Below are 23,209 nucleotides of genomic sequence, written 5' to 3'. Positions count from 1 at the left end.
GAAATCTGTAATATGTTTACTGTAATAAATCATAATTTGACCATGATATGTCATCAGAGATCATCAGATCAGAGACTCTGTAATTAGTGTAAAGATGTTTTAAATATAAGTTACCATTAAATCAGTTGAGTGCAGATTTGTATCTTGTTCTTCTTGCAGTTATCCAGCAGATGGCGCTACTTGTTTTATTAGGCTATCTGACTCACGTCCAGTCCCGCCCTCACCCGACTCCGCCCCATTCCGCGTGCCGCAGCGACGGACTGGATACGTCCCGGCTTCTCGTTACGTTCCTACGGCAACGCTTTGGAAGCTTCCTCCTAAAGGATCATGGGAAACAATTCTGGCTGCTGGAGCGGAGGGAGTTTCGAAATATTTCACGATTAGCTGCGGTAAAACATCTAATGTCGTGGTTATAAGAACAGTTTCATAACCACATAATGTGACCATAACATTTGACTATAACCAGCGTGGTTGAAGTGCGCAGATAGGATTTTTTCGGGACGAATTCTCCGCGCAGGAAGCAAAATTAGCTGAGTGGCTAACGCTAGTTAACGGTGTGGTTATTCTTGGTGATGTGTTTACTGGTTAAAACGATGGATAGCATTAGCAAATAACACAGCTCTGTAACGTAAGTACGTGAAAGTTATTTCTGTAAGAATATAATGGTTTAATCGCACATTAAATAATGATAATTCAAACTATATATGGAGCTACTTATAATGTTTAGATTGCAGCAAATATACTTGACAGCTAACCTATAGATTTAACCTGCAGAGCCCTAATTGTTTGGTGGGATCCTGCAGTCTCAACAAAGCCTTCCTGAGTGCATAATCAAGAGGGAGAACCGATGCTGTCTTGTAAATATGGAGCTAAAGTTGGAGGTTGTTTTGTCATCCAGCATCAAACGGAAGAAACCATGGCCGCGATTCTGTTGGCTCGGGAAGGTGAGGACAGTGAAGTGTTGACACTAAAGCTTTGCTGTACCTGTCCTAAGAACATGACACTGACCCTTTGTCATGTGTGTCACACTTCAGGAGAAGGAGTCTGTGTTCCTGTTAGATGACAAACGGATCAGTGAGATCAACATGGTGTCTGGTCGCACCAAGAGGAGGACTCCTAAACTCCATCCTCTGCTCAGCAGTGTGGTGACAATGGTTTCATCTCAGAGTGGTGAGTTTTATTTGTACGCTCAAAGCAATGCACTTCTTACGTGTCAATTCTGAGAACTCATTACTTACATCTCTTGTTTTTCAGGTGTGTGGCTTTGTGGACTCTTGGTGTCAGGAGAACTTTTTCTGTGGAGCAGGGATAAAGACTTGTTGAAGACTGTTGCAGCAGTCCCAGAAGTAGTTCATATGATTACTACTGTTCAAGGTATATTCAGTCACTGTATGTATACATTAATAATGTCACAATACCAGAATCTTAAACTTTGATACTAGTATACTAGTATAGTAGTAGACTTGAATGAGGTATTTTTATATATATATATATGTATAACTTTGGTACTTTTGATACTATCAAATGGAGATCATATTGTTTCAAACAAATGGTATTGAAAAAGTAGTCATAGTATTTAAGTACTGATACTTCTGGCAACATTGGTATAAATGACTTTTAAGTTCAAAACCACAATTTTTCCTAAAATGCATGGTTACCAGCGGGGCTGACATTAAACAGGGTTTTAACAGGTTCTTAATAAGTCTTAAAAAGTCTAAAAATCCAATAATCTGAATTTTAATTCTGAAGTTAATGTTACTTCTATAAAAACTGATTTCACTTCACTCTTTTAAATGTATTGTTGGGGCAAAAATTGAATTTATCATCAGGCTGTAACAATTACACAACAAAGCCAACTTTAAAGCAAACTGTACATGTACTTTTTTGGTAGTATGGGCATGGAACTGGTCTTAAATTACATTTACAGTGCTCTTTAAAGGGTCTTAAAATGTCATAAGTATAACTTGTTGAGCTGTGCCTGAACCCTGTTAAATCTGCGATAGTCATCCTCGCACTGAAGAAAAGAATAACCCATCTGAAAGAGCTTTGGGCTGCTGATTCAAAATATGATCAGTTTGGATAATTTTGTTAACTTGCGCTTGTATTAAGTATCCTAGCTTCAGTTACTACATTGAATTGAAAAGTTAAATCTTCAATCTGTGTATTTATGTGCGTGTGTTTTCGCAGGGAATGCCACACGACTGTCACTCCAGGTTTCAGGGGATGGGATGCGTGTGCTCCTGGCGGCCATAACAGGGCAAGTGTTCCTGTGGGAGTGTGCGGACGTCAGGGATTTGACGAGTGTGCGAGATGGCACAGTCAGGGGACACTGGGCACATATACAGCCCCTTGAAGACTCTATTCTGCCATCTACGCAAGACAAAGAAGTATCCCAACACACTATCTTCGTCAAGACAGAGGTCTATATACTAAATCAAACATTTTGTGTTTCCTTTTCTTATTTTCTATGGGCCTTATATCTTATTTTATCGTTCTTCAAACTCCCTCAGGTTCTGGGTGATGCCTGCTTATCAGCTTTTGTTTTCACATCTGGGAAGAAGCTAATCATCACCTGCCTGAAAATCCAATGGGAAGAGGGCTGTGTGAGAGTGGGGTGAGTGACAAGGTCAGTGTAACACACAGGAGTCTCATTGTGTATCACAGTAGTTAAGAGTCCAAAATTGTCTGTGTAGTTCTGTGGGTTACAGCATACAGTGGGCCACCAAGACATACCCCATGTCTCGTCTCACCCCACCATGCCAACCAGTCAAATCCAGAGGGGCCTTGGTGCCAGCATTCTCCCCAGATGGCCGACTGTTAGCCATTGTCCTCAACCAGAGACAGCCTAAGGTGAACACCTGTCCTCTCTATCTCCAAAAACAACAGATAAAAAAAATCTGTTATTTTCTTCCATTTGCCGACACGTGAATCAAGATTTCTGTGTTTTATTGTTGATTTCAGGCTACACAGGTCCTCTTTGTGAGCACACAGAATTTTGTCTCAATATCAAGTGGCCTCAGAGGATGCGGAAGCAAGAAACTGGAGATTCCCTCTAAGTACATAAGGTAGAGTATGCTACTCAGCCAGTGAGAGGCTTAACCTAGCTACTGAACATCTGTTTAGTGAGGATCACTGTTTAAATATTGCTGGTGAAGGTCTCTGAGTCAATCTTCACTACTTTAAACAAACACAGCAGTGTTGACAGTATGCCTGCACATCATTTCCAGACTGTCTAAATATAAAATGTAGCAGTGGGCAATGATCACTTCCCAGCATCACCAGCAAAGAAAACAATGGGCCTCATGCAAGAACATTTTCATACTCTTATCTCATTTTGTCTGTTTGATGGAAGTTTATGGATGACATGGAGCCTGGAAGTGTTGTTGTACTGTAGTTTTTTTTAGTCAAAAAACAATTTAGTGAAATTGAAGTATTAAAAAAGAATGTCAAGATGTAAGAACAAGGAAATTATTGCCCCAGAGGGTATGCTCAGCTACATCCCTTGAATGAAATCTGTCATTACAGGTACCTTAAAATATTTAATGTACATTGCGTATTTATTTAAAAGTCGACTTTGCGTATCTGCTCTTTAGGTCATACTGGGTGGGCAGCGTGAGCTGGTCACCAGACGGGCTTTTCCTGGCCTGCGTTCTGAAGAGAGGTTCCCTTCTTATGGTTTCTCGCCTTGGGGGTCTTCTCACTCTAACAAGCTCTGGTTGCAGTGTTGACTTCGGGCCCGCACACTTCCTACCCCTTCACCCTCTCGTCACTTACCGGTATGTTTGAAGCATTTTGCTCATCACTTATTAGCTCTTGTTACAAGTTATTGATTTGTTTGGGTTGAGGTTCTTCATTCTACTTTCTCCTCTCATCTGTGGTCACCTTTTCTATTGATTGCTTCACTTTCACTTTTCATCATGAGAGCCAAGTCATTGCTGCTCTTCTTTCTGTTGTCTATTGAAGAATAAATCCAGTGTGAAAAGTTTTATTGTATATAATATATGGCTGCAACAAAGGATTATTTTCATTATCGGTTAACCTTCTGATTACTTTCTTGGCTCATCATTTGGTCAATGAAATGTCGATAAACACTTAAAAAAATGCCTGTTAGTATTTACAAAAGCCATAGATATGTCTTCAAGTGTCTTGAGTTGCTTGATTATTCGATTAACAAAATAGGTGACAGTTGGCAATTCATTTCTCTTGCTCATCAACTGATCCAATAATAGTTTCAACCAATTTAATATTTGTGACAAAACATTTTTCTGTTTTTCTGTCAACTTCCCTCTTCCTCTTCAGGCCACCAGTATCTGCAGGGAAGGCGGAGGCGTCTCTGTCCAGCTCTAGCTTGTCTGTGCGAGACATCCTGAGGCAACGGTATTCTGTGACCTGGCATCCTCGGCTGCTGTATCTGATTGTGTCTGATGGCTACATGGCCACCGTTCTGAGGGTGCTGGGTAGGCCCTCTCCTGCCCTGTTGCTGAAAACGCTTCTAAAGGATGCAAGCAAGGACCTGGAGAAGGCCAGCCAGACACTGGATAAATCACAGGTGGAAAACCAGGGAACACGGATCAGGATCTTTCTTGGTTTAAACTTTCTGCAGGACAATTTTTGACTATGTGGTTTCCTCACATTCATTATTTTCAGATTCATGTGAGGACATGGCTGGAGTCTGTATCTTGCCTGAATCTTGACAGCAGCCTCGAGGTGTTCAACTCCACTGATACTCGTGGGCCCAAAACCGCAGACTCCGTCCTTTCAGCAGCTACAGACGGATCCACTTTACCACTTTTCCTGCAGGACCAGGGGACATTGGGTGGTACTAAAGAGCTTCTTGAGAAAGCACAGGTTGGTCAGGTAGTGTAAGTTAGACAAGTAAAGCTTTAGATTCTGAGCTTGGTGTGGGTTATGTGCTTGACTATGACTATGATTTATATGAAGGTAAGAAGCAGATAAGAAATCAGATTGCGTATACATCGCATACATTGCAGTGTTTTATAGCAAAGAAAATACATGCATTAAGAGCTTTACATAAAAAGGCACAGAATGTACATCAAAAATATATATAAATAAGATGGAAAATAAAGTTTAATTGATAATAATAGTAAAAATATCATTAGGTTAAGAATAGAACACATAAAATGCATCTTCACATGAAAATAGACACAGAATCAACATAAAAAACATGGATAGAATGCTATAATTAATGCAAAATATGATGGAGAATAAAATCCACTTGATAATTTTAGTAAATTTTAGATGATAATAGAATACATGGAATGCATAACACAAGGTGGAAAATAAAGTACCATGTAAAAAGTGCATATAAAAAAATGCAAAAAAGAGATTTAGTTTTGTTTCAGGTCCGTTTTTCAGCTGTTGCTGGATTGTGATTACCCCGAGTAATGATGTGTCATGGCTGTGTGTCATTTGCTTGATTCACTTATGTTAGCTGTCTTTAACATGCTGTTTGTTTGTGTGGTTTCCCAGACTTTGTTTGAGGATGACTCTGATTTAGATGGAGCTCCTGTCGGTTCTCATTTGGAGGATGGTGGTCGTCTGGAGTTCGCCTCAATGTTTGACACGCTCCATGCCCTGGACACACAGACCGACTCTGGACTTGTTACCAGCCCAGATTATGAATCAGACTTTGCTGAAACAGAGAGGAAGACTCCTCTTCATCGAGAACTCGGGAAAATCCGGACTAAGCTGTTAACAGCCTGGGCTTTTGGTTTGTCTCTGGGAAATGTTGTGGAAAACAGAACTCGCCTGCTGAAGCACACCCTCTACTGTGTGGTGCGATTTGCTGCTTTACTCCACCTGATTCCCACAGGGAAAAAGAATATTTCTGCTCACCTCCTGCACCTTCTCAAAGGCCTTCTCTCTTTTCTTCCCTGGGATGGCATTCATTCAGTCAGGCCACCCTGCCTGGGGCTGGTGGTGGAGTTCAGTAAACGGCTGATCCGCCTCCTGCTCACCCCTTACCCCGAGTCCCACTGTCAGTTATCGTCTCACAGTCTGTCCGCTGTCCTGCTCATCTTGCAGCAGGTCTCTGATTCTCTTGATTGCACCTACAGCCTGCAGCAGAGAACAGTCTGGTCCTCTGCAGAGAAGGAATCCCAGCCACCACAACCCTGGGCTTCAGATGTACACCATGTGCCTCTATTACAGGATGAGAAGGAGGAGAAATCCAGCTTTGAACATCAGGCACGACCTGTCCCCCAGCAACCATCCAGCAGGTACAGATCAATTCTCTGGCTTTTTACGTGTCAGTGTTTATGAGCAAATAGTAAAGTATTTGTTGTTGTGGGTGCCAGTCTTCACTTGTCATATTTTGGCTGGAATTTAAAGAAATAGTTTAGATTATTTGATAGGCGGTTGTATGAGATACTTACCAGTTGTCAGTGTGTTATCTACGGTCGGCAACAAAAGGTATTATAGCCACTAAAAAAGGTCCATTTAAAAAAATCATTATTCATAATCATGATTATCTTTTTTGTCCAGATTGTTGGGTGTGTGGCAGTGGGTCTACATGATCACCCAGCAGTATATGGAGGAACTGAAAAGCTTTAAAGGCTGTGATGGCTGGGAGGAGGAACAGGAGCAGTTGTCTTTCATCATGTCTCAGATCCAAACCGCTCTGCAGGCAACAGGAGAAAGACTAGAAGAGGGTCCTTCACTGCTGAGTTACCCAGGTTTGTAGCAAACTGTTTATCTGATTGTGGTTATTATGTGAGCTACAGGAAAAGAAATAGGGTCATTTAAATCAAAACAAACCAAATATAAAATAATTTAACTGTGATTCAGATTAAAGAAAAGCTATGTCTAAATATGACAGAATAATTGTAGTTGTTATTTAGTATATCTCTCTGTTCCCCGCAGGTGAACATCTCTTCCTGTGTGGCTCATACCTAAAAAGTGCTGATACATGGCAATCACAAATTTGTGAGGAGAGCTCCAAAAGTAAGAAGCAGTGCTGCAATCTTTCCATTGAAGCACACCGCCTTGTCTCATTCATTTTGAAATGATAATCATGTCTCTTACTGTTAGGCCGTGATCGCAGTGTCTTCAAGGAGACACAGCTTTGTCTGGCACTCCTCTACAGTCTGTTATCCCAGTACCGTCTGAGAGAAGCCCAGGAGCTGGGGGACCACATGGCCCACTTGATCCTGCGCAGGGCAGGACACCAGAAGGACATGTTCTGCATGACAGGTCAGTCATGGTCAATAACGCCCCGCCTTTAAGACGGTTTTCAAGTATGTTGTGAGGATATGTCATGTGTGTTTATCAGTATGTATAGGTTTGATTTTGTATTTTGGTGTGTTTTGATGTGACTCTAGTGTTTATGCTCTGCAGCAGACTCTCTTCCATGCCCGTGGCTGCCGGGAGACCTTCACAGTGATGCAGCTCGTGCCGTGGTTCAGACCCTGGGGAGATTCATGGCCTCGTATTTCACCAACCAACCCCTCTACATCCTGCCTCCTCACCACGTGGCTGTCCTGCCCTCACTGCATATGTCTCATGGTGTGTTTAATTATTTGTCAGTTAAAAAAGATTTCTTTATTCATTCATATTTCTATTTTTTAACATGTGCTGTCTCAGCCCCCAGTGTAGGACGTTTGGCGCCACTGTGCCAGGAGGAGGTTTCCAGAGCGGTGCGACGACAGCAGCTGTCAGAAGTATGGACAGTAGACTACGCCCAGGACCTGCTCCTGATAGGAGGTCTGCTTCCCGAGACTGTGTGGTTGGCCTACCACCTCGGGGACTGGAAGACAGCGGCCTCTCTGAGCCTGGCCTACAAGAATTACTGCATCGACCACTTTGACTTCACTCGGCTCAGGAGGAGAGAGCACCACCTCCCCAAAGATTTAGAACCTGAAAGCATTTTTCAGGTTGAGTTGGAGTGTCTTCTTGGCAACAAGTCTGACTCCCAAGAGTGCGGTGATAAAGATGGTGACAGGAGTTTTTCAGGTTGGTTAGCGCTGACAGCTATCAGACGACTACTACGCACATAGAACCCCTTGATTTTGATCTATGTTTTTTCTCAACTCCTTTCACTAGATCCTTTGGAAGGAGAAGACTGGGACTTGTTGCAAGTTTCCATACAAGAGATTTTGAAGGCTTCGGTCATGGCTGGAGTGAATGTCATGTCTTCACCCTTGTCCTCCTTGTTGGACACAGCCAAAGACCTGTGTTCTTGTTTGCCTGCCTTGGTGCCTAGTGGACTATATCTGCCTTCCCCTCCTCTTTATTGCCCTCAGCCTTCCCCCAACACACAGGTATAACATAGAAGATCATCTTTTACATGCCATATGGTTACATATAAATTCTATAATTAAATGTTGTGTGTTAAATGTTAAGGACCCAGTGGGGACAACAGGGCAGTTTGCAGAAGTTGCATCACGTCACAGAGTGTCTGGTGTTCTCCAAAGACTACTGTTACTTCTGAGATCTGCACGTTGTTGCCACCCTGCTGCCCAGTGGTACATCAGCCATCTGCGCCGTGCCAGACACCTTCTTCATAAGGTACTTGTCTGGGACTGCTGGAGGGTTTTTATCTGGTTTAATGAGAGGATTAAAGTTTCCATGTGTGGCATTTTTAGACAATCAGATTGTCTTTGTTTACCCCTGCTGTTTTACTCGTACAGTTATTGCACGTGACAAATAAAGATTTCAAATCTTGGGTATGACGTGCCGTTCCATCCTAAACAGTGTAAATATCTGATGTTGTTTTCAGATCAAGAAGAAGTACCGCTATCCATCAGCTGCTGAGGAAGAAAAGGGTTTCCCAGAGGGCCTGATGAAGTTCATCACCCGTGGTGGATTCTTCAGACGGGGGCCTGGTAAAGACGGTCGCTTGGACCCTGACACCATTCAAACTATTAGTAAGATGCCACTCATACTAACTTGCAGATATCATAATTAATGATCTACTTTCACATAAAACTATTAACTATATTTTTCCTACAAGTCTGTTTCAGGGAGCTGTGTGGTTTGTGCTGGATGCTGCATGTCAGGGACCAGCTCTCCATCTCCTGCAGGAAGTATCAGGCCGCCAGACAGAATGCAAGAGACGAACAGGTATTAAATTTGTGCTTGATTGTGTGAACTGTTTTATGCATGAATCTCCTCACTGATGCTCAATAAATGACATTTATTTGTATCCCTCAGATCTCTGCTGGTGCAGAAGTGAGGTCTACGTGTGTCGATGCTCTCCACTGGGCCTGCCGTTTTCTACCTTTCTCTTGCTTCCTCAATGCCGAGGAGATCCTCCAGGACATACTGCTCAGCCTCATGTCTGAGCTTCCTCCTCTCTCTCTGGTGACTTTTTCTTGCCTTTTCTGAGATGGATGGTATTTCTTGAAGTAACACAGAGTGGCCTTGTGTGAGTAAATTTCTCATTTTTCTTCTTAGGTGGCAGCCACGCTGGTACGAGCCTTCCCAGAGGAGGAAGAGTCTGTCAGAGTCCCTCTGAGAGAGAAATATAACTCACTGCTGCAGAGATTGAGGCAATGCAATGTCCTTGGTATGAACACCCAAACACATCAATCCATTTCTTTTAAATAAATTTTGGTTAACTTTCCTGATGGCAATAATAAATTAGATTAATAGACTAGATTTAACACAGACATTGTGCTAGACGCTACATTATGATACTTTCCATTAAAGGCACATTCAACACAAATACATAGGCTGAGTCTCCAGATAGCCAATCCATCACTGCTAAAAAGCCAAATGTGATGGCTCCAGAGATAATTTGCTATATTGTCTTCATGCTTTGATTAGTGCTGGTTACATACGCCGTCCATATGATAATTTGGTTTTAAGTCCAGTACATCCAGTCCAAATTCACAGTATAAATGTCGGTCTGTCTTATTCTCTGTATTCTCCAGAGGGAGAAAAAGAGGATGCAGGTGAGCTGATGATGATTGTGATTCAAGACAAACGCAGGCAGAGGAGAAAACATCTAGGGCGTTTGCGGAGGCACTTGGCCCCCCCTGAGCTCCATCTGTGGGAGAAGGAGGAGGAAGAGGAGGACAAGGGAAGCAAACACGGGATGGCCATGTTGAGGCAACTCTCATTGGGTACAAGTCTAAGCACCAGCACCTTAACTGACTGTGGCTTCCCACCACTGTGCAGTGATGGAGACACAGCTGATACCACATCTGAGGCCATCTCTCCTGAAACACATAGCAGAGCCATGACCAGGTAACTAGGTTTAACACATCCCTGAGGTACACTGATGTCACAGCTAAGTGCTAATGCTAGCTCACCAGTGCATTGTGGCTTATTCTTGTGCTCTTTGTCATTTTTTTGTAGGGGCAAAAAAGCCAAAAAGATAAGAAAACATGCAAAGAAGAGTGCGGTTAAGATTGAGAGCGTCATTCAGGAGGAGAGTCAGTCGGAGAATGAGCAGCCCTCCCTGCCAGTGGTTGGCACCTGGGAGTTTGAGCTTGAAGATGAAGAGTACCTAAATTTCTTGGAGCTCTTCCTCAGCTATGTGCTGGAGAAAGACAGCGCTGATGGAGGGGACTCAGGTGGTGAACTCCCTTTATTGAAGAGCTTCTCTTCCCAGCTCAGGGAGAGAGAGCTGCATTCGCTCACCTTTGATGTGCTCACGACTATTCATCGCCGTCAAAGAGATCCAGCGAGAAAACATGTAGGCGGTGATCCTCCGGTGTTCAGAGCTGGCTGCTGCTACAAGCCCCTGAAACAAGGTGCAGAGCTGCAAACCTCCTCCATCTTGAATAAAGCCCCTGTATCCAGAACTAGCCTCTCTGCCCCCTCTCTTCCTGGACTGGGTACTGGCAGGGAAAAAGGTTTATTTGGCCTTAGAAAGCAGAGCAGTTTGCCTTTAGGCCAAAGAATTAAGGGAGGCCTATCAAGTTCTAATGCTAGCCCTATTCGAAGTGCATTTCCCACGGTGAAGCCATCAGCAAGCTTCCTATCTGGTTCCCCTACTTCTGTGGAAGCTGTGATTGAGCTGCAGCAGGGCCTGGACCCCAAACTAGAGGCTCAGTTTCCAGAGCTGGGCAGGCTGCTGGAGTGGATGGTCCGCTGGGCTGATAGGAGGGTGCTTATAGGACATCATGGTAAGAGGAAGAAAGAGAAGATCAGAGAGGTTGGAGGAACAGCTGATGAAGGAGTTGTGATTCGTGTCAAAGCCACTGCGCCCGCCGTCCTCACTTCTCTCAGCCTGTTGCAGCACAGGTATGCTGCTCTACTTGGGAGTGACAGCTACAGTGCCCACATCCAAATTCCAGAAACACAGTGGACTGTAGCCCCTGTGCTGCACCCTGAGGAGGAGAGGAAGCGGGACAGAGAGACCAGTGTCGATACAGGCTACCCTGGTTCAGCCAACACACCCGTCACTGGTCTCCATCACAGTCAGGAAGGAGAGCTGTCCATGTGAGTGCACCATGTTTTTTTTAATGCAGACTTTCCCCAGTGGGGACTAAAGGGAAACGAGAACAGACGAATCAAGTCTTTATTAAGCAAAATTGAAAGTTGACTTGCTTACATGCTGCATGGTACAGATTTCAATCTTTTGCAAGAAACACACTTGTATGCCAGTCAGTGACATTCCAGTGACTGGATACATGATGATGATGTGAAGAAAATGTTGCAGCAAAAATAAATTCTATTCTGTTCTATTCTAAAAATCCAATGGCAATCATTTTGACTGATGTTGCAATTGAGATATGATTTGCAAAATCAGAGGGAATTATAATTTTTGCATTGTTATTCTCATTTTCATTGAAAACATTAAAATGATGGTGTAAATTTTGCAGGCAGACAAAATGTTTTCTTCAGTCTGTAGAATCTAGTGTGTTGATCAGGACATCGCTGCAACATGACAGTAATTAATTTAAATTTGACACATATTTTACCTGTAACAAATTTTGTGCCTCTTGCAGTTTGACAATTGCAGTGGACCATATTGTGTTTTTTAAAAAAATTTGATTGCCCTAATTTCAGCAGTATAGTTTCTTTAAGTCTACTGTATTTATTTATATTTGTGTCCCTGCAGTGGTTCTCGTACAGATGAACCAGAAGAACTGACATTTCACAGGACACCTCTTCCTAATGACCCAGATCAACTGACCTCTGATGCTCAGCAGGGACAGTCCACTTCACAACTGTGTCTCGATGACCTAGATGTTGCACCTGAAAAAGAAGGTATGATAGTCACTTATATTGTATCGTTAAGGTTGATGCAATGCAGACCCTTATAACAGAGAATATTGTTTGATGTGTTTGATATTTGTAGGCAGAAGTGGCAACAATGACAGCTTGGAAGTGTCTTCCTCTGTTTCCAGTGGGAACATCTCTGGAAACATTGTCTCACCTGAAACTGTGAATATTAACTTTTACAATTCCCATTCTTTATACAGTACTTATCACTGACGTTGACAAAACACATGAATAACTGCTGTTTTTGTCCTTTGCAGAGTTTAAAGCTTGCAGACCTGGACTTCTCAGACAACGCTGAAGACATGTCCAGTTCCATCTCTCTGTGAGTTTTTCATTTAAACTTAATTACGTGCTAATCATGTCAGGAAGTGTGGACCATTACGGTTGTAGTTCATGTTAGTTCTTCAACATCACACAATCGATTTACAGAAACTCTTGTAGAAAATCATTATCACTACTGAGTTATTTCTGCATCAACATTTTGATGATGAAACCTCAACATACATCATTGGTTGCTGATATCTTGTCGTTAAAGCCACAGTCATGCTCAAAGCCTACAAGCGGCTCCACACCCAGAGCCCCAAGCTCTTCCTACAGTCCAGCCTGAGCCAGAGGTCCGTGCAGAGTTTTCTGATTCAGTTGGAAGGCCGCTCCAAGACACACCCGTGGATCCTCCAAGCATTCACCCACAAAGCTCCACAGCTGGCGCACCAACTGCAGATTCTGCAGCCCCTAATCAGCCATTTTCCACCCAGACTCCACCAATGAGACAGCGTCTGGGTGAGGACTTGTTCAGACTGGTTCAGGTAAGAACAGATTAATCAGAAGAAAAAAAAATTACACACGTTTGTTAAATTTGATTCTGCTCTGAAATGTTTTTGTCCTTCATTACAGAATATCAACTACATGAGCCTGATGGAGGTATTGGGCGCTTCGTTTTCTAACCTGCAGCTTGCCCAGCAGAATTCTTCTTTGGCCCAGTCTATAATGAACGCCTCACACCCTAATGTGCCACCATCTACTGGTTTCATCCCTCAACCAAATGCCTTACCCGTTCAAACCACCATGTCCGTGACACATCAGACACAAGCATGTGCACCATGTTCAGGATCCAACAACCCTCAGTTCAGGCGGACCTCTGCAAGTGTGTTTGCAGACCAGCCTGCCAGACAGAGCTCAGGGAAAACCTCTCCACCAGGAGGCCAGCGTCACACCATCAGGAATTTTCCCTCCACTTCTAATGGTGCAGGTGTAAATTATCAGGTATTGCTCAAGATATCTTCAAATTACTTGTTTTTTTTTTTTTTTATAACCAACAGTCTAAAACCCCTGGAATATTGAATTCAAGATGATATAAAATAGATACAGGCAGAAATTTTGTAAAACAGGAAAAAGATATGGGAAGATGTGTAAAATGATTCCTTTCCAATTCCTTGTATGTGTCCACGTCCTTGGTCAATAAAGTTGATTAACTCATAAAATTTTCTGAAACCAAACTGAATACATTTTCTTTTTTCTTTAGGAAATGCAGCCACTCTCTGTCCAGGCGGTGTCACCAGAAATCCAGTTTAGGGAGAGCCGGAGGTTAATCCCACCCTCACAGGGGCTTCTGGCCACTACTGACACGAGTCACAATGCCCCCGTGTTACCACCTTCAAATGACAACATACAAAGTGATCATGCTCCCCAGTTCACGGGCCTGAAGTTGCTTCAGCTCCACCGTCCTCCATTGCCACAGCAAAGTGCCCCACACTATCCTCCAGTCCAGACACTGCACACCACAAACCCTGCAGCTGTACAGTCTCATCAGCACAGGTTTAAAAACATCGACCAGTCTGCCTCGAAGAGGACAGAAGAGGAAAAAACATCTGTTCCAAAAAGACATCTCACTTTTAATTCTCCACTTGATCAGACTCAGTCAGAGCAACCCAGGGGGCAAGAGTTCTCGATACTTCCTCCTGCTTTACCAGGTCACACTCCTGCACCAATGCAGGGCCTTCGTCTGCTGCATGTTCAGCCTGCTCCGCAAAGCAACATCACATTCCCCAAACTACCTTTACTGTCTTCATCCAGGCCTGTTTCTGTCATGTCAGCTCCTATGGGTGAAGCCCGAATGATCAAGCTTCTGCATATAGAATCTGGACCAAAAATGGCAAGCAAGAATTTCTTTGCTTAAAAAAAAGGTTTTTTTTTCAATAGGGCATCATTTAAATCTTGCATTGTAGTTTAAGTACAGATATCTGTCTCTGTCTCAGATGTTGCCCATGGCAGCTCCGTCAGCCCCAATGACGCGTCTCATCTCCATGGAGGAGTTGACGAGTTCAGTGATCGGGAGGCAGAGTGCTGAAGAGGCTCAGCCACGATTGCTCAGAGTAGACCTGCCTGCTGAAAACACCAGAGGACCTATAACTTCCACCAGCTCCAACTCCAGGAAAAGGCAATCACAGATTAGCTTTCATGTTACTGATTCTTTTTGAAAGCTGATTATTTCTCTTGATACTCACTCACTGTGTTGTTTACAGGCAGAAGAGGAGAGAGGAGAAGGCAGGGAGGGCAAGAAAAACAGAGGTCACATTCAGACCGAATGATTCTATCATCCTTGCACAAGAGGTAAGGTTAATTCTAATAAGAAGTATTTTGTGCTATTACCAATGTTTATGTGTAATCCAAGTAACATTTGTTTGTTCCAATACATCTACAGCCAACACACGAGCCTGTAAATGAAGAGCCTGCAGCTGCAGAGGAGATTATTGCTGGACAGGATGCTGCCATTCATTTTGGTTGGTGTCAAAAACGAACCTAATTGCCCTGGCGTGTTTCATCAGTGAACTGCTGTGATTTTGTTTGAATATGGGGATAACAGCGCACATTTTCAGACAGTGTTTCCTTGAAGACACTTGGCTGTATGGAAATAGTTGTGTGAAGAATGAAAAAAGAGAGCTTGAGAAACAAGTTCAAACCCAGCTCATTTCTCACATCCACACAGCTGCTCAGTCACAGCGAGAAGTGGGTGTGAAAGTCAGATTGTTGGTTTCAGAAAGTTAGTTACTGTCTGACACGGCTCGCCCAACTCTGTTGTCTTAAGGTGTGAGGTGGAGGGGCTTCTGAGTTCAGAGGGAATATACTTTCTTACTGACTTGTCTTTATGTGGTCGCACTTAAGGAATTATCTTAAAACAATAATCAAAAAACGGCTTTTTTATTTCACCTTTATTTAACCAGACAAGTCATTAAGAACAAATTCTTATTTAGAATGGTAGCCTTGTTATTATTATTATTATTATTATTATTATTATTATTATTATTATTATTATTAGTCTTAGTAGTAGTAGTAGTATGTCAAAACTCTTTAGAAACTCACTTCCATGCATCACATAAGATGGATATAAATCTGCATTCTTGAAAAGGTGCTGAAAGAGCAACCCGTCATTCCTTTTTCATTGCGGTGCACCCACAGCTCCTTGGTTTTATGTGTTATACAAGCTATAATGTAATTCTTGACCAGGCATTTTGAAACATTACAATGTCGTGTTTTCAAATCTATTTACCTGTTCTTTGTTTTTTTTCTAATTAACTTGAAGTCCCAGGGTCCTTTGACTCTTTGCTGACTGGTCAGAGATTATTGGACAAGGCCATGTCCACTTCAGCGGAGCTTCATGCGTTTGCTTCCACCTGTAAAAGACCCCCAGAGTGCCATGATGCTTTCACCAACACAGACCCAGGTGAGTTGGAGTTGTGATTAGGGTCTATATAGTATTAATATTGTTATGGATGTACAGAGTTGTTATGTTGTTGCTAGGACTGCAATGAGTAATTATTAATGATTGTTAATGGACTATTGAATTAATTGCCAACTATTTTGGTAACTGATTAATCATTTTGAGTCACTTTTTAATGAAAAAAGACATAAAAGGATGTTATCTTGGGCTTCAAGAAAACTGACATTTTTTAATCAAGAAAATAATCATTGTTATTATGAAAATCTTAAGTTGCCACCCTAGTTGTTACAAAGTTGTTGCTTGTTTTTCTTATGAATGAAAATCCAATGAGGCGATTTCTCTGTTCTGCTCTCCAGCATGTTTCCTTAAACCCTAAATTCTGAGCAAGTAACATGCTGATTATTTTTCTTTCAGCTTGTCCTCCTACAGTTGTGGATAAAGCAGTGTCTGCCTCTGTGACTGCTAGTAGCCCTAAAAGTAAGAGAAATGGTAGATACAAGAACACTGCCTTTTATTTGTCGTGGATATAATTTAAAAATCAACTGTTATGTGTTTGTATGTGTGTGTTTTGTCTCCATTCAGCACAAAGTTCAGAGAATCTGCAGTCTTGCAACAAGCGCCTTGTTCAAGTCTCAGAGGAAACCACACAGGGACCAGAGAGGAATCTAGTAAGAAGCTAAACATGGAACAGGGGCCTTTTCTTAATTAAACTTGCATTTTAAACTAGGTATTATTTGTATTAATAGATTTTAATTCACTTTCTCTTATCTTTGTCTCTTAGGATTTGGATGGCCGTCAGTTCATAAGTGTCCTGGATCTAGAAGACAAAGCCCTGCATCAGGATTTGCCACCCCGTCTCAGCCCAGGAGCACCAGAGGTTCCCTCCATCCGTCCCTCTTCACCTACTTCTGCTCAGCTTCATGTACTTGCAACTTCTGTTATCAGAAGTTCTGCTTCTGCTGATCTACAACCCTTAGTCATGACTCCTGAGGATCTTGTGAAACCCACCACTCATGCAGGTCTTGATATTGAAGGTCTAAAGAAGTCTCTGTCTGAATGCAATCAAATCTGTGATGAAGCACAACACTATTGGTTTAAGTTCATCCAAATATCTGTTGTACTTTGTACTCCAGATGTTCCAGAGGAGTCACCATCAATCAGCCACATTGAGCACAGTATGGATCCAGAGAGAATCACCCCACAGGATTTGGTCGATCCATCTGACTCTGAAATATGTCGCGCCATAAAGAGCCAGAGTGCTGCACCTCCCAGTGCCTCATCCACACCTCCTACAGTCTGGTTCTCCTCTCGCCTGTCAGAGCTGGATGCTCAGCTGGCTGCTCTACAGAACATTGCAGACTATCTGGAGATGGACTTTTCCAATTCCAGGATGGTATATCAGCATGTTGTTTTTTTGTATTTATCCTGATTATATTATTAAATAATTTACAAATTGGCCTCAGAGGCTGACAGAGATATGTAATACACCATTCCTATCTTGTCCTCCTTTACGTCTGTGCAGCTGGTGAACACTATTGAAAAGCTCGCACCAGTGCTGGCTACTGATGTGAAGACTACCAGTGCAGTGAAAAAAACCGTCAGACTGTCTGTCCCACAGGAAGGTAGGCCCTGAAATTATTCATTGCAAGTCCTTGAAATCCAGGAACAAAAAAACAACGTCACATGTTTAATAGAGTAATATATGACAGTGTCTTAGGGTCATTGGAGGTAACGAAAAGAAAATTACGGAGCTGTGGGAAGGGCGTAATATTCTGAGAAAAACTGCTGAGATAAAAGCCATAAATTTACAAGAAAAATACTGTAATCTCAGAATATCATATTTTTTTGTCATAAATTTGTGACTTTTTCCCCTTAAATTTACAATTTTAATTTCAGAGAATAAGTGTTTTTCAAAAATTTAATTAAGATCTTTCATCTTGGAAATTTTCTTGGAATATAACCCCCCTTCCCTGGTTCCTGCAGTGGTTCTAAAATGTTCTTGTAGTAATATATAACACCACAATATTCTTTTATGAATCTGTGGTACATTCTCCATCTCCAACAGCATGGACACCTCGACCGGACACTTCTGCTGAACGAAGTGCCTTTGAAGAGGATGAAGGAAATCCGGAAGAAGAATGTGTGGTTTATGGTGACAAAAGGAAGCCATCTTTTCGTTCGTCCACTTCTTCTCATGTTTCTAAAGCTGGTCCTTTTCACCTTCACACTCCTCCAAGTAATTGTGCACTTTAATCAAATATTTTTTATAAGTTGTTACTACCTAAAACAACTGGCTATCACAACTGCATTTATAGTGAGAAGGTTTCCATCTCCTGTCATTCAAACATTTCTAATAACTCCAGAGTGGGAGCCTTTCAAAAACAATATTTTCACTCTGATGAAAAAACTGTTTTCTCTCCTGCGTGCCGCACAGAGAGAGGGCACTCAACCTGTACTGACAGGGTGGTATAGCAGAAGTCTGATGAACCATTTCATTCAATTTGAGACTGGAGATTTCTTTCTTTTTTTGAGTGTTGACAGCATCAGTTATGACAACAGGCATTCAGAATTTTGTTCAAAAACCTCAACAGAAGCTTCAAATGTAAAAAAAGTGACTTTCAGTGCAGCCCTAGTAAATCTGTGTTGATGTTTGTGTTGCTCCCATAGAGACAAGAGATCAGCTGGCTGAAGCATCAGGAATATCTCCTGGGTAAGTTAAAGTCTTTTAACCATATTATTAGCTCTCTGCAGGTGCTTACCTCACTGTTTCTTTTTTTTTAACAATATTCTGCCCTCCACCTGTCCATCTTTAGATGGGCAGATGAGAATCTGGGTCAGACAGGGCTATCCGATACAGCAGAAATCTTAGACGAGTTGGTAAAGGAGGGGTATTTATCCCTGACTGACCTAGATGTGTCCAATTCACAGACTGCAGACCGTAGCAGGTATGTTACCTACAAAGATCCAGGGCTGTCCAAATAACTACGTAAACAATTCAGATTATCACTGAGCTGAAAACTAATGTGACCTCCAGCAGACCAGAGCAGCAGCAAAGCAACTGGATGTCACAGAAACGTGTTCTTCCAGAGGATGAGAGGAGGGAGCTGAGGATCTGGATGAGAAGGAAACAGAGGGAAAGACTGGCTGTGTATCAGAAACACAGAGAGAGCCTGAGGGAGAGGGAGCGTAAACCTTTTTCTGCATCTGGAACAGTGGTGAGATATGTTTGCAGCTTTACCAGAACTGATATTTTGTTCTATGTTTAATTTCTTTAAAAATATTATATCCACGTTGTTCTCTGACAGAAACCAACAAAAAAGAATCAGGCTGACATTTGGAGAACCAGAGAAGAAAAAGAAAAGTACGTACCTGTTTACATTGTCTGTACACAAGAGACATGCATGTGTATGACTGTTATTTCCGTCTGATTTAATAGGTTCATGCTTCTGGAGCAATACAACCAGAGGACCCGTGAAGCCTGCTCTTTGGCAAATGATTTTCCCACCAACCCTCCACCTCTGCGCTGTTCTTCCCGAGCTGCAGGTTCACCAGTGCCCTCAGCTGCACGATCCGATTCAGTTCTACCCTGTGGTGCCACTTATAGGTATCTCCTGCAACAGTCATCGAACCGGGATCTTCTTTCATTAAACCTTTTAATGTCCTCACCTTGAAAAAAACAATGCATTTTTTGTCTTTGCATTTTTTATATCCTTGGGGCAATAATAAGAGCAATCATTGCTTGTTATTTTAACAGACCCCACAGTTTTTAATACAGGCCTTTAAACTGTTGAGACATTGCTTCATGGTAAAACAATACATTAATAAATATTATAAATTATAATATTTATAAATTATATCTTAGCATCAGTACCTTTATTACTACATGACAATTTAGCTGTTGTGGTCACCTGTTTTTAGACAGTAAAAAAATAATGATCATGAAATTATTTAGCTCATATACAGTATAATAGAGTAACATTAAATATATCTTATTAATAATTATGAATGACTGGAATTTTTTTGCAAACAAAGTAGAACATTTTAGCTTAGCTGCACTAACTTTACCAAAAAATGAGAAACCATTTGGTAGAACATATTTTTAGAAAATTATTTGAACTGTATTAGACCTTTTTTGTTATATCAAATTATATAAGTCTTGCCAGTAAGACCTCTGAAACTATAATATGTCAAAAAATTGAGTTGCCTTTGAAAACAGAGTTTTTACAGAAGCTGAAAATCTTTGAGACACATGGAATTTAATTATGTGTTTTCAAGATATGAAGAGTGCTTGTAATTACATTACTTTCATAATAAATCACTATCTGGCTGAATAATTTGCTTTTTAGTTAAAGTCAGAGAAAGCAAACTGCTTTTGTCTTTCACACAGAATGAAGTCGACTATATAAATATGTCCACAGCTTCAAGGTGCTGGAAAAGCTTGAAAATGCACCTTGTAAATGCTTGAAAAGTGCTTGGATTTGACTTAGGAAAAGCTGTGGGAGCCCTGTGAAAATTACACGAAACAGAGCCCACATGTCTCCAGTGACTTCTTTTGTTTCTAACTTCCAGTCAGCAGGTGAACTGGAAAGTCATACTTGTTAAAAACAAAGCAACATCTTGTTTTTTGAGTGTAACATACCTAAACCAAAGTGGTAGAGATGACCTAGTCAGGTTTAATTAATTTCATCACATTTTTTAATATAATTTACTGCTCAGATGTGCTCTACTGTGTACAGTTGAGCAGAGTGTTAGAGGCTTGTAGGTTAAAGAATAATTGGAGCAGCATTTGAACAAAACATTCATGCATAAATTATTGCACAATGGTCAGACTCTGTACAGACTCAAACCTGCTCCTTCTAAACATCTGGAGTTATCTGGTTTTGGTCACAGAGGTAACATCTCTTTTCTTAGGGTTTACAGTGCATCTGCCAATGATAAAAGAAGCCTAAAGTCAGAACAAGCTCAACCCCACCTTCGTCCATGGACTGCTGAGATGCAGGGACGGCCTTCAGAGGATCACCGCAGGAGGCTGGGACTACATAGACCAGGTATCATAATGACGTTCAACTACACTGATGTCCTGCTGATGAATTTTCACTCTATTATCAAAACAATAATATTAAGTTCACTAAACTTGTACATGTTGTGTAAATTTTGTGTTAGTGACATCTCTGCCAAGAGACCGTCTGTCTCAGGTGACCAGACGTGGCATGCTCACTGACACGAAGAGCCGCATTAAACTGCACATGGCCAGCCAGAGTGAAGACCGGCATGTCGGCCATCAGAGAAAGATGGGGCTGAACAGAGGTCCCTCAGGAGGGGCTGCTGTAGGGAGAAGGATACTGAGGGAGCAGACGAGGATGGAAGAGATTGAAGACATACACCTTCAGGAGCCTGCTTCAGAATTCCATAAGCTTCTAGGACCAGAGGAGTCTAACATAGTAAGAATCACATTTTCTTGCATAAGAGCTTAAATCTTAGAGGAACTAAATGATTGTCCTCTGCTTGAATTAAGATTTTGGCTCGTCAGTTTTGGTTGATTATTTTAGATAGCATGCTTTTTGCCGATAGACGATGTGGTTTCATGTCCAGTTTCAGAAATTTGTTGTATACCTCTCAGGTGGGGCTGCTGGAGGAGCAGGATGATGGTGCCACAGCTGGTGTATCAGACATGGACTGGCTGGACAACCTTAGTGACACCGGCAGCAGCTGCCTCAGCAAAATAGACTGGGCTGCTATTGAGAGGATGGTAGCTGCAGAGGAATCTTGAGCTTCAGTGTCTCTAGGAAAAGAAAAAACATACTATGTTGACACTTAAAGGGATAGTTTGGATTATTTATTAGTATTTATTTATTTAATTTACCTACAGTAGATGGCAGTACACACCCCCAGGTTGGAGAGGCAGCAGGAGTACCACCAAGGAAGTTTAGCTCTGGACAGGGTCAGCAGTATAAAAAAAAAAATCAATATCAAAGCTGCTCCATGTTTAGAATATTTTCACCACTTCACCTTGTCCTCAGACAATAGTAGTATCACAGCCCCAGTTTGTCATGTTTTGTTTATTATTGAACATATTCCTGTTGTAGGAAGATATGTGAAGATTTTGCAGTTCTGCTTTTGCCTTCTTGGTATTTTAATGAACTCCAGTTGTTCCTGGAGTTTTGAAAACATAGCTGTATTTTATAATATAACTTTGATTTATTTGTGGAGCAGATTACCTGTAGTTAATTTTCAGCCCGGTATTACTAGCCTACCCGCACTTTGCAGTTTTTTTTTTTTTTTTTTTAACAATTATTAACCGTTCCCTTTTGTAATACAGCAAAATGGAGAACATAAAGATATGTTGCACTGTTTATTGTTAATGTTGAAGTATATTTAGGTTGCCATGTTGTTATTATATATTAGTGTGTATGGAGACAGAATAGAAATATATATATTTTTTGTTTGTACAAATAAAGTGCCTTTAGAATTCTTGTTGCTTTACATTGAGTGTGCTACACTGCTCAGTGATGAGTTTGATACAATGTTTGTCATTAATATTTTACCAAATTATACTTGTCATAACATGACATTAAATTCATGGATGTTCTTATTCCTCTTTATTGTGAATATTGCTGTTTTAAACTTTCACCTACATAAAGATCTATTGAATGTTACTGTTATTGTCTTGATGGACTTGATTATATCAGCCAACTTTTGTCACTTTTTTTTTAAACTTAGAAGGTAGTTCTTTTCTCAGATACCAATTAAATATTGTAATATACTGTAGAATACTAACAGATCTATAGCTTTGTAAAGGCAAAAACTAAATAAGTAATTCATACTTTGTGTGGTTTACTGGTTTGGCTTTACTTGTCAGTTCTGTTTTCTAACCTCAACAACAACAATAAAAAAAAAGTAAATAAATAAATAATAATAGCATTATTATTATTATTATATTGGTCATCAAAAGTAGAGTGGCAGACTTGCTTTTCGTTTCCAATGAAAACAGTGTTCTCCGTTTTGCTCAGTGTGAATTAGTAACTTATAGACAATGACTTAATTTAATGTCATCAAATAGACAAACTTAAAGGTATTAATTGGACAGCTTCAGAAAAGGGTCGTGCCCAGAAGGGAGCCCTAGATTTGAGAAACTCGCGAGATTTGTGTCTGTTTCTTCCCTGCGGACGTTGCGACAAATAATTATGTTTTATAGTCTGCCAACACTGTGGTTATGCTGAGATTTACGGACAAAAACACTCGGTTAGGGTAGGGAAGATCGTGGTTTTGGTCAAAATGATCATTCTCGCGAGATCT

General features: G+C 41.3%; 1 protein-coding gene across 1 annotated transcript; it reads left to right on the top strand.

Moving 5' to 3' along the window:
* The first annotated feature begins 345 nt into the window (after positions 1–345).
* On the top strand, positions 346–22,569 carry cplane1 (ciliogenesis and planar polarity effector 1). Its single transcript, XM_084746213.1, has 49 exons — positions 346–628; positions 775–944; positions 1,035–1,170; positions 1,255–1,374; positions 2,188–2,420; positions 2,511–2,614; positions 2,694–2,850; positions 2,962–3,065; positions 3,594–3,776; positions 4,300–4,549; positions 4,648–4,848; positions 5,491–6,239; positions 6,505–6,695; positions 6,883–6,963; positions 7,051–7,212; positions 7,360–7,524; positions 7,603–7,971; positions 8,062–8,279; positions 8,362–8,526; positions 8,738–8,885; positions 8,972–9,081; positions 9,172–9,321; positions 9,415–9,526; positions 9,894–10,209; positions 10,321–11,409; positions 12,032–12,180; positions 12,272–12,357; positions 12,453–12,517; positions 12,731–13,001; positions 13,090–13,458; positions 13,718–14,347; positions 14,451–14,632; positions 14,718–14,805; positions 14,897–14,975; positions 15,782–15,916; positions 16,328–16,390; positions 16,496–16,581; positions 16,695–16,932; positions 17,047–17,306; positions 17,436–17,535; positions 17,979–18,149; positions 18,581–18,623; positions 18,727–18,858; positions 18,948–19,128; positions 19,219–19,274; positions 19,350–19,517; positions 20,825–20,961; positions 21,077–21,354; positions 21,534–22,569. Exons 2-49 carry the CDS (start codon positions 864–866, stop codon positions 21,681–21,683), a joined length of 9,711 nt encoding a protein of 3,236 aa, XP_084602339.1. The 5' UTR covers positions 346–628; positions 775–863; the 3' UTR covers positions 21,684–22,569.
* Positions 22,570–23,209: the final 640 nt, after the last annotated feature.

Source organism: Lutjanus erythropterus, chromosome 20 (genome assembly GCF_056507025.1).
Source record: "Lutjanus erythropterus isolate fLutEry1 chromosome 20, fLutEry1.hap2, whole genome shotgun sequence".
Lineage (NCBI taxonomy): Eukaryota > Metazoa > Chordata > Actinopteri > Lutjaniformes > Lutjanidae > Lutjanus > Lutjanus erythropterus.
This window is presented reverse-complemented; position numbering and strand designations above follow the sequence as displayed.

What these genes read in the sequence shown, in the direction of transcription:
- cplane1 (XM_084746213.1), top strand. Translation starts at nt 864, where the DNA reads ATGGAGCTAAAGTTGGAGGTTGTTTTGTCATCCAGCATCAAACGGAAG. An exon ending in TGTTGCACCTGAAAAAGAAG is followed by an intron (nt 12,181 to 12,271) that starts GTATGATAGTCA and finishes TGATATTTGTAG; the next exon opens with GCAGAAGTGGCAACAATGAC. An exon ending in ACTTGTTCAGACTGGTTCAG is followed by an intron (nt 13,002 to 13,089) that starts GTAAGAACAGAT and finishes CCTTCATTACAG; the next exon opens with AATATCAACTACATGAGCCT.